Consider the following 10615-nt stretch of genomic DNA (forward strand, 5'->3'; position numbering starts at 1 on the left):
CAGGAATTGTTAAACTCTCCTGCAGTTTCCCCATTTGCAATAGCAGTCCGTGCTGGTCTGTGCCAACTACGTTTTGCAATTCCACGAATTCTTCCTGTAATGCTGCTGTAATTAATTCCTCCAGGACCCTGATTTTTATTAGAAGTGCCCGCCCGATGCATTTACAGCAGGAGATTTCCCTTTAACTTTCTTTCCCTTGACAGTTCATTTATAAGAGCCTCCCCCACAATATCCACTTTTTTTTCCCCTCCTTTGCTTTTTCATAAAGCAATACACTTATTCATCTTGTCACAGCTCTCGGCCACTGTGTTCCGTGCCGCCCTTGGGTGATGGTGCCCGAGACGAGGCGCCCCGACGCCGCCGCAGCTCTCCCGGTGCCCGCCCGGCCAAACGCGCCCCGCTCCCGGTTCTGCAGCGCCGGCCGCGGCTCCCCGGCGGAGCCCGAGCCTCGGAAAGGAGCCCGGAGCGGCTGTCGGGCAGGCTGGACGTGATGGGAAGCGCTGGGAGCAGAGCTCCGCTATTCGCGCTAAACCCGGCTCTGTCTGCCCCGTTTGGTGTCTCCTGAGCGGGGAGAGAACCCCGGCCCTCGCCCCGTCCTTGTCCTCCCGCTGCCGGCGGCTGGAGCCGGGGACTGAGTGAGGGAGGAGCAGGTGCCCGGCTCGGTCTGAACCCCACACCAGCCCGGACGGGGTCTGCCGTGGGGTCCCCAAATCCATTGCACCGCTGCCGGTGGGGTCTGAGCCCCCCCCGCAGCCGGCAGCGAACGAGGGGAGACATTTCTGTGCTGAGCCACGGAGCTGCGAGGTTCTCATCTCGAAAAAGCCGGAATTCCCGGAGCTTTGGCCAAATCGGCCCTGGGCGGGAGGCAGGTGGGCACCGCCGGGCTTCGCGCCCCTTAAGCCCGGAGATAAGAACGGCCCGGTCCGGTCGCTGCTTGCCCGGGGCCACCGGGCAGTGGCTCGGATTAAACACCTCACACCTGACATGTGACAGAGAATAGGACGTCCCTAACGCCATTTACGCCTCGCCGTGGTTTATTATTGACGGTACCGTGAGATGATCTCATGGAACCAACAGCTCCGCTCAAAATCTGGGCTTTGGATGGGGTTTGAATGGGGAGGAGGAAAGCGAGGTCTCCAGGGATTTGCCTGCGCTGATTCCAATCTGAATCCTTGGCCCTACGAGCGGCCACAAAGAAGACACTAAAAATAACTTATTTTCATTACAAAGATGCTTTTAAAGAGAAACGAGAGGAAGGGGGGGGGAAACATTTCTACAGCGGGGATTAATGTAAGTTGGAGTGGAATAAAAGGAAGTCAACGCTGAGCAAAAAGGGAACTTAAAAGGAAACCAGTAGTAGATCATATAGAGTTTGTTTTGGCCTGCACTGCAGTATTACCGAGTTCTTGACCTCTGCACAGAAAGAGCTATAATCTGAACCGAGACTCCTCCACTTTTAAAGTCTTTGCAAGTGTGACTCACAGTAAATTTTCAACATCCAGCATGTTTACTACATTAAAGAGCGCGAGGTAGAAAAGTTCACATCACCGTTTTGACGGACCCACAAACCCCCGCCCGAGATCTGCGCGGCTTTGTCACCCGTGTCCAGCTCCAGCCACAGGCGCGGCGGGCCGGGCCATAAACACGGAGCAAGCAGTGGCCGGGGCGAGAGATTTCACAGATAGTTTTGCTTCCAGCCTAAGAATTACGACCGTTCTACCATTTCTTTCTTGCCGACTTTGCCGCGGTTCGGGAGAGAGGGCGAGGCGCTTGAGCCCCGAGCGTCCCCGCACTGCAGACGGGCGGGACCCTCCTGCCCACGGCCCTGCTTCCCGCGGGTCGGGCTGGGGCGGGGGAGCCGGGAGGGTCCCTCGCACCCAGCTGGAGAGATGGCCATGAGGGAGAAGCCAGAGCATCAGGTGGAGGTGACTCCCTCCATATCCTCTCCCCTTGCTCTCTCCCTCCCCCTCCGCCCGAAGCATCATCCCTCGGGTCTTGCTAGAGGCGGCGGATCCAAAATTGGGATGGCCGTCCCTGCGAGGCGGTGCAAGGCGGAGCGGACCCGCAGCCCTGGCTGGGGTCAGAGGGCGAGGGACCCCAAACCAGCGCTGTTCGGGCGTCCCGAAAGACGCAGAGAGGAGGCGGTGCAGGGAAACAGCGGCCGCCGCATCGCGCCGGGGGCAGAGGCAGCACCACCTCCCATTCCCCACCTCGTCTTCTCCACCACATCCCCCCCTCTCCACTGCTAAAGGCGGACGGGAGTGCCTGTTGTCCCAGGCAGTGTGGGGACGGACAAACCCCCCATTCCGGGGCTGAGCCCCATCCCCTGAGCGCTCTCGGAGCAGCGGGCGTGGGCAGGGTCGCCAGCCCCGGCGCTCGGATGCGGCCACCGAGAAATCACTTGACAAAGCAGAGCTGTCGAGCCTGACCTGAACTGCGAAAAGCAAAAGAAATCTTCAAGAAGGAGGTGCGGGATAAATATGGTCTTGAAAAAAAAAATAATCACGATTTTGCCAAATCAAGATTAATGTTTAAGGACAGCGCGGTCGTTTTCAGGGCGTTGGCGATGCGGGAAAGGAGTCCCGCCCGTTTCTGTACCTCAACGACTCATCCGCCTTCCTGACCACATTTTCCAGGCGGTTTTGAATGTGTTCAATAAGGGACAAGGAGAGGCCTCGCCGAGTTCAGCCACCTGTGCGGGCCCCGCTGCGGGAGCAGCCTGGGGCTGCCCTCGACGTGGAGCAAGCGCTGCCTCGCTTACACCCCCACGCATCAGTATTGGCTCCTGAGAGGTTTAAAGGCTTAAATCCTTATCTCACTGGAGTAAGCCGTAAACCTCCCAGCGAGCAGGGCAGGATCAAGGCTGAGGTCGGGAGGAAATCGGTCCCCGTGGCGCAGCGCTGCCCTCCCGCGCCGGGTGCGGGTCCCCAAGCGCTGGGAGGGAGGTGGCAGCGCTAGGGAGGCGACCTCTGCTCACCCCTGCCCCAGCGGAGGCACATGGAAGAGACAGCTCTCGACGCTATCAGCATTCTCCTATCGGATTCACACCTGCAGGCGCTGCCGCTTCCAGGAGCGGGGCGAGGGCGACCCCCGGGGCCCGGGGGGACTGGGGAAGGGGGTGGCTGCCCCCTTGCGAGGCCCGCTCGGAGCTGCCCTCCCCAAGCCTCCTCCGAACCATATTTATAGATTTCCCTGCGCGGCTCGCAATCTCTGTCACTTCAGCGCAGGAGTTCGCCCCGCCAATTATTCTGCAAGCTAATCTCTCTGGATAGGCTTCTTTCCTTCCTTCATTACCTCATTCCCTCCTTCCCTTGACGTCAACTCACGTTCATTAACGAAGTGGCTTCTGGAAGTGACAGAATTTTGTTGTCTCACGTCCAGTGTCGATTAATCTGAGGTGATATAAATGGCCTACAAGAGGAGCCGCTCGCGGCTTCCTTCGCTGAGGCACATATTGTTTTGTGTGCGAGAGTTACTTAGCAACTCCGAGATACGGGACTAGCACCAAGTTCACAAAAAGTTGAGGAATAAATTTTGGGGAACTTCTTTCACTCACTAAACACGTTGTAAAACTCCAACGCCCAGCCCCCACGTCAGACCGAAAAAAAAGAACAACAAAAACCAACCGGGAAGCCGCGCTTGCCACGGGCCCGTCTGTTGGCAAAGAGATCTCGTTGCTGGCAGCAAAGTTCCAGACGCACCTTTCTCCCAGCAAGGAAATCCGATAGGTTTATTGCCCCGATTTCAATAAATAACCTCCCTGCAGGCCAGCTCCCATCACTCCTGGGAGCCATCGGAACGGCTCTGGGCCTGCAAGACGAAACTCTTGGTCGGAGCTGAGTTTTAGTCGCCCACACCACGCTGTGCCAATGGCTGCTGCTCTCCAGCCAGCACTCCCACACCTTCCCGGCCTCGGGGCTGCGGGGACTCCTGGAGCCAGGCCCGGAGGGGAGGAGTGGGGCTCAGCCGGGCTGCCCCAAGCGCTTCCCCCGCTGCGGTTAAGGGCAAATCCCAAATTCATCAGGCCCAGGGAGTGCGGGGAGCCCGGCTCCCGTTTCCCCGGCTCCAGGCACCTGCAGCGGGGATGCTTTGCCGGGGCCGAGCGGCGCCAAGCCCGGCTGGGGAGGGCGAGCCGGCCGGGAAACCTGCGAGACACAGCGGGGCCAGCCACGGAAGGCGCAGCATCCTTTTTTCCTTCTTTCGTTTTGTGCGGGTTTAGGGATGTCGTTTTGTTTGGGGGCTTTTTGTTGGTTTCTTTGTTTTTGTTGGCTTTCTGCTTGTTTGTTTGTTTGGGAGTTTGGGGCGGTTTTGCCTTGGTATGGTTTGGTTTTTACGTGCGAATCTTCTTTTTTTGGGTTTGATTTTTAGAGGGTTTTTTGGGGGGTTTGTGTTTGGTGGGTTTTTTTGGTTTTTTTGGGTTTTTTTTTGTTTGGTTAATTTTGGGTCATTTTTGTTGGGGTTTTTTTAGGGTTTGGGGTTTGGTGGGGGGTTTTTTTGGGTTTTTTTGGGGGGGGGTTGGGTTTTTTTTGTTTTTTGGGGGGTTTTTGGGGGGTTTTTTTTGTTGTTGTTTTTGTTGGTTTTGGTTGGTTTTTTGTTTGTTTTTTTTTTTTTTTTTGAGAAGGGAAGGAATAAATCTGTTTCCTTGCATAAAGGAAAAGCTGTTCGAACGGCATGCGGGGGAGAGAGAGCGCGTCCCAGCAACAACCCGCGCACAAGGAGGAGGGCAAGCCAAGCTCCCTGCCGGCCGAGGTACCTGTTGTAGGGCGTCCGGAGGAGCAGCGCCTGGCTGCCCGTGCAGCTGTCGGTCGGCGTGTGACAGCCGTACACCGGGGGAGGCACCGAGTACTGCTGGTCCCCTGAGGAGAGAGCAGCACAGAGTTAACCCTTGGGGCTCAACGGGGCTCTCCAGCACCGGGCAGCTCCGGCTCCGTGCCAGAGCTCCTCGGGAGGTAGAAATTACCTAGGGAGGGCTGCTGGCTGATGGGGTCCTCGTGTTTGAAGGAGTGGTTGGTGAACTGAGCGGCGGGGTGGGACGGCGTGTGCCCGTAGCTGGGGGTCCCGTCAAAGGCCACGGTGCTGTAACCTGGCGGAGAGAGCACAGCGGGGTTAGCGGGAGCCTCCGCCGGGTCCCCCCGATCCCCCCTGGGAGGCTGGGGACAGACAAGGACAGGGCCAGGCTCCCGGAGCCCCTCTGTCCCCTGTGCCACCGCCCCTCGGTGCCCGCACATCTCTCTCTGCGGGGAGAGCCGTGCCGAGCCCGCGCCCAGGCGCGGAAAGTCGGAAGTCTCGTTCGTGTTTAAAGAGAACAGATCGGTTTCGGTAATAAAAAGGATGTTTTCGTTAATTGTTGCTCGTATTAAAAGTGGAAGATTCCCATCTGCTCGGTGTAGTCATCTGGCGCTTCCAATTTAGAAGTTACCCTTTAATCTTGAGCTTTTTTTATTTTGTTAAGGGCGGCTTTCTGAAGAGTCTGCAATAAAGAGGCGGAATATTACGTGCAAAAATAAAACTCCTCCTTTCAGCGAAAATTGCTCTCCAAAATAATAAACAGCCTATTTTGTTTCCTACACCGAGCAGATTCAGATGGAAAGAGACCACCTCTGCTGACCCCGGGCCGGCACAGAATCGTAAATCAGGTGCTTGGACACCAACTTTCATTAATGACTTGGAGCTGGCTAAACAACTTCAGCTAAAAAAGTAATTACAAAGTAATATTATCTCAGAGGCTTCTCGGCTCATCAGCATTTACTCCGAGAACCAAGCTCCTCCGAGAGCCACTCTTAAAAAAGAAAAAAAAAAAAAAAAAAAAAAACCAAACCAAAAAAAACCCCACAAAAACAACAAAACCAAGCAAAACAAAAAACCCCAACCAAAACAAAACAAAAAGTCCGACGCGGGCAGGGGAAAGAAACCAAAGAGACTACGAGCGCTTTCTCCCTCACACTCGTCTCCCTTAACCCGCTTATTCCAGCTCGGGTAACCCTCACGGACCCGTCAGGATGGGGCGTGTGGCTGGAGAGGGATTTTGGGACTTTGTCACTCGAGAGGGAGCACTCGGGGCTGTTTTCGGGCGCCCTTTCGGATGCTCGGCGCTGGGCAGGTCTCTGCTTCACCAACGATCCGCGAGCACAGCGGCTTTCGGAGAGAATGAAATCGAGAGGCAGCAAAGGGATTCGAATGTTGCTTCTCAGTTTTATTCTCTCCGCTGCCAGGCTGGGTCCAGAGACATTACAGCACTTCATTAACCCGCGCGACTGAGCGGGAGGAACGGAGGGAGCCGCAGCAGGAATAAAAATATTCCAGAAGGCTTTAAAACCTTCACCTTGGCGGCGATTTTAAGTCGGCCCGGAGGCTGCGGGGCTGGCATAGGAGTGGGACTGGCCAGATGTCCCTCACATCGCCCTGACCCCAGGAGCAGAGCTCCTTTCGCCGGGACGCGGGCAGCGTTGACAGGCCGGTACCTAGCGGGCTCCCATCGCACAGCTGCTTCTCGCTCCTTATCTCCTCCCTCAGCCCTCAGGGTAGAGACTCAACCTTCAACTCCCTTTTCCCCGTTTCCCTCTGTCTCTTTTTTAGCTTTCAGAAAACACTGACACTTTCTACGTTACTTTTGGCCCGCCACAGAGTTTCGGTGACCTTCAAAACTCAGCTCGGAGCAGGACGAGGTTTTGGCCGCATTTTCCGGTGTTGCCTGACCCAAAGCTTCAGGAATGTGATAAGAAAGTTGAGTTCTGAACCGAGCTGCCGATAGTGAGGTCTCTTTAATTAGGGCGTTATCAGAACTAGGCCTGATTAAAATGTGCTGAAAATAATTGAAAGTTGTACATCTGGTGGAGAACGGGGCCCGCTGGAGGCATCCAGTTGTTGGAGGAGCCCAGCTGGATGAAAGAGGCAGGCAAACGAGAAGAGGGAAATTGGGCAGAGGTTTCAAAGCCTCAGCTTCCTACCCCCCACCCCATCCCATCCCAGACTTGGCAGACATGTCATCACAGAGCCAAGGTAGCGTCTTTCCCACGGTCGGAGGAACCTCTAAAGAAAGAAAAAAAAAGAGTTCAACCTTGAGGAGAGCCAAAGCAAGAACATTTTATCCATACACAAAATAAAAAAGGAAAAAAAAAAAAAGAAAAAAAAAAAGAAGAAGCAAACACCCTTTGCCGAATTTTTCCTTGCCGTAGGAGCCCTCTCTGTGCGTGCCACCGAACACAGCCGTGGCTGAGCCCCAGGGCTCTGGGCCCGCACAGGTGCGGGTGTGTGCGGTGCCTGCCCGAAGAGAGCCCAGCGTGGGCTCCGTGGGTTGGGGCATTAAAGGCTCGGTTTCTCCCCGGGCTGGGTAAACCCGCACGCCAGGATGGAGCGGGCTCGCAGCTATTTTTGTCCCTCGCTAACTCGAATTTATCTCCCTCGCCCTTCTCTCCGCTTTCTCGTCCCTACTTCCGCCCAGCGATTATGAATCCCCTGCAAGGTCTAAAATCTTTTCAGCTGTCTTTCGAAACACATCTTTCCCCGTCAGAGTCCCTGCGTCCTGGCGGGCTCCGGGCCGCTCCCCTCCCGTCCCGCAGCTGGAGCTGGGACCCCGCGGGGCACGCAGCAGCTCCGGGGCCTCGGCAGGGCCGAGCCTCTCCCCAGCTCCAGGGATGCTGCCCATTTTCCCCTCCGGGATCGGCAACACGGCCCAGGAACCCCGCTCTGCAGTTTCCTACATCGAAGCCCAGCGCCGGGAGAACCCCGGGGGCAGGGGCCGGGGGTCGAAGGCAGCAGCGCTGTGGCACAGGGACCGCGACCCGGTACTGCCCGGGGCAGGTGTGTGCTGAACAACGCCTCGCTGCGAACATCGCCCGGGCCTCGGCCGCTGCTCTGCCCCTCGCCCTGCAGCCCGAATGGCCCGGGCCCTCTCGGGACGGTGTGTCCCAGCCCCTCTGTGGGTACGCGATTGCCCCCGCGGGGCACAGCAACCCCGAGCTGCGGGCTGGGTGCGGGGATCCCTATCCTAAAAGCAGAGAGACCCCGGCCACTCATCCCGCTCGGGCAGGGCCACTCCGGCACTCTCTGCCCGTGCCGGTGTCCCGAGCCTCGGCTGCCCGGCTCCCATCGGCCGGGCAGTGCGGGGCCAAGCCCGGCACACACCGCCACTCGCTCCGGGGCCAGCTGAACGATGGGGAAGGGGACCCGAAAGGTCTCATGCAAGCTCTTCGCACGCCGGCCCCTTTTCCTTTCTCCCTGGCGTTCGCAGCCGCAAATGTTTATACTGCAGGCACTGGAAGAAGAAGGATGAGGTGCTGACCCCGGTGCCACACGCGGGTGAGCATTGCCCGGCCGTTCAACCCTCGGGAGCCTCTCAGGGCGGTGCGAGCACCGGGCACCGCGGGGAGTTACGGCGCAGCCGGTCCCGGCCGCGGAGATGCGGACAAGAAACGACGAGGCAACCCCGCTTGTGCATTCCAGCCCGGGAATACTCAGCCCTCCCGAGGTTAATTCGACAAGGGGCTTGAAAACACAGCGCTTTTCGGATTCAGGAGGAAGTTTGGAGGTTTACCCCCACCACCACCCCATCATCCCCGAGATACGCAGCGGGAATTCTCCCGGGCCACGGGCCCCAGCTCCATCCCAGGACTTGTGCCGTCTCCGGCCCGAACAAACCTTTGCGAAGGCGAGAGGCTGCTCCAAGCCGGGGAGGGGGCCGGGGGGCTCCAGCCCGCCTGGCAGAGCCGCCCGCTGCATCCGCTGCCCCGCAGGAGGGGTGGGGGCCGAGCAACTCCCGGCTCCTAAAGCTCCCGGGAGCGACGTGGCTGCCGCACAGGGAGGGAAGGGAGGCACGGCGGGGCTGGCTCGCCTAAACCCGGCTCGGCTGCCGCGGAGAAACACCGGGCTTGGTGTTTACATCAGGCGCGGCCCTGAGGGGCTGAGCGGGCGCCTCCGGGGGCCGCCCCCCGAGCCCGGGGCGCCCGGCAGCGCGGCCCTTACCCTGGTTGCGGATGGCTTGCTGGCTCTCCAAGCAGTTGGGCAGGTAGGGCCCGTTGGGGAACATCCGAGCCTGGCCCGAGGGCGGCTGGCTGGGCGGCGGGGCGCCGAAGGGCCCGTAGCGGCAAGCGCCGGCCGTGCCCGTGAACTGGCCGGAGAAGTGCACGGTGAAGGCGCTCAGGTACTGCTCCTCGTGCGGGTCCGATCCGTTCCAGCTCGGCTCCTGCTTGATGAAGGAGTGCGGCCCCAGCGAGCCGTAGGAGGCCCCCGGGGGAAAGTCCAGCACGGGCGCCCACTGCGCCGCGCTGCTCACGGGCATGGTGCAGTTGCTGTTGCCCGGCAGGGAGGGCACGGAGGGCAGCAGCGCGTTGAGGTCTCGGACGTCGGAGCCCATCTGCTCGCAGACCTTCTGCCGGCCGCCGGGCAGCCAGTCTCCCCCCGGGCCGCACTTGTTCCAGGACACCTGGCCCCTGCCCGCCAAGCCGGAGGCCGGCTCCGGCTGCAGGCACCAGGCCGGCGAGCTCAGCCCTTTGGGGGAAGTTTGCTCCGCGACGCAGCTCCCCGGGTCCAGCCCTGCGGGAGCCGGCAGCAGCGACAGGGAAAGGTTGTTCTCCAGGATCGCCTCCGGGCTTGCACCCGCTCGCAGCGCGGTGTGCGTGTGTCTGTGTGTGTGTGTCTGTCTGTCTGTCTGTACGAATGTCCGCCTGTCCGAGCTAGGGGGGCACAGCCGCCGCGCACGCCTCACCTCGGATGCCTGCTCGCCCTCAACTTTGCAAAGCTCAAATAGAGGCGCTTGCAGGGGAGGAGGAGTCAGCCACGCCGATCCTCCATTCACACAACCTCCGCCGAGGGGCTGCCCACAGCCCGCTCTGCTGAACCCGGCCGGAGCAGACGCGCGGGGGGCGGGGAGGCACGGCAGGGCCGGGGATGGAGGGGGAGAGGAGCCTGTGGGAGAATATATCTCCCCTACACATCACTCCCACCCTTCTCCTGGTGCAAGCGCCACTAAATCTCACCCTAACGTCCCTCCGCTTTAGGAGAGACTGGCGGGAATGTTAGAGGGATCCAGGTGGCCAGTAAGTACGTGCTGGCTGACTTCCCCCGCCAGCTCCGTGCGTGTGCGTGGGGATTCCCGAGGGCGGCGAGCTCGCAGGCCCCGGGGACCGCGCGGAGAAGCCTCCGCCCTTGCAGGAACCTGGGGAAGTGACACGACCCGGGCCGGGCGGACCCCGTTCCTGAGAGGGGAAAGCGTCTTTCCAGGTGCCTCTCCCGCTACGGGAGGAACCAGCGTCTCCAGGAGCTCCTGCGGGCTGCGAGCCGCCTGCCCGGGCCCTCCCTGTCCCCGGGGCTGGCCGGGCCGGGGCACCGAGGGCTCCTCCGGCTAGGGGAGGGCTGGGCGCCCTTTGCGAGGGCCCCGGGACCCTTGGCGTGTGCCCGGCCTCAGCCCTTGTCCCTGGGACCTGCCTGAGTGCGAGGGGAAGGAAGCAGCTGGGCGGGCGGGGGAGGACAGCAGCGCTGTGAGTAACCTGCTTGTGGGAGATTCACCTGGCGCTGCTCCCGGGAAGGCCCGGATCCTCTCCTTCCTCTGCAGCCTCCCGGACAGCGGCTCCTCAGCGTTCATCCCGGGGGCGGCGGCCGGGGGGGACACGTTATCTAT

At 59.9% G+C, this 10615-nt stretch overlaps 1 protein-coding gene across 6 annotated transcripts in view; it reads right to left on the reverse strand.

Moving 5' to 3' along the window:
• WT1 (WT1 transcription factor) overlaps window positions 1-9352 on the reverse strand; it is a 34523-nt gene extending 25171 nt beyond the window's left edge. For all 6 annotated transcript variants that reach the window (XM_077179383.1, XM_077179382.1, XM_077179384.1 and 3 more), the window contains exons 1-3: window positions 8962-9352; window positions 4961-5083; window positions 4754-4856 (exon numbers count right to left, since the gene is read on the reverse strand). In XM_077179383.1, the coding sequence (XP_077035498.1) occupies window positions 4754-4856; window positions 4961-5083; window positions 8962-9352 (617 nt within the window). The remainder of the gene's footprint in view (window positions 1-4753; window positions 4857-4960; window positions 5084-8961) is intronic.
• Window positions 9353-10615: the final 1263 nt, after the last annotated feature.

The sequence above is a fragment of the Agelaius phoeniceus genome, chromosome 6, assembly GCF_051311805.1.
Source record: "Agelaius phoeniceus isolate bAgePho1 chromosome 6, bAgePho1.hap1, whole genome shotgun sequence".
NCBI classification, from domain to species: domain Eukaryota; kingdom Metazoa; phylum Chordata; class Aves; order Passeriformes; family Icteridae; genus Agelaius; species Agelaius phoeniceus.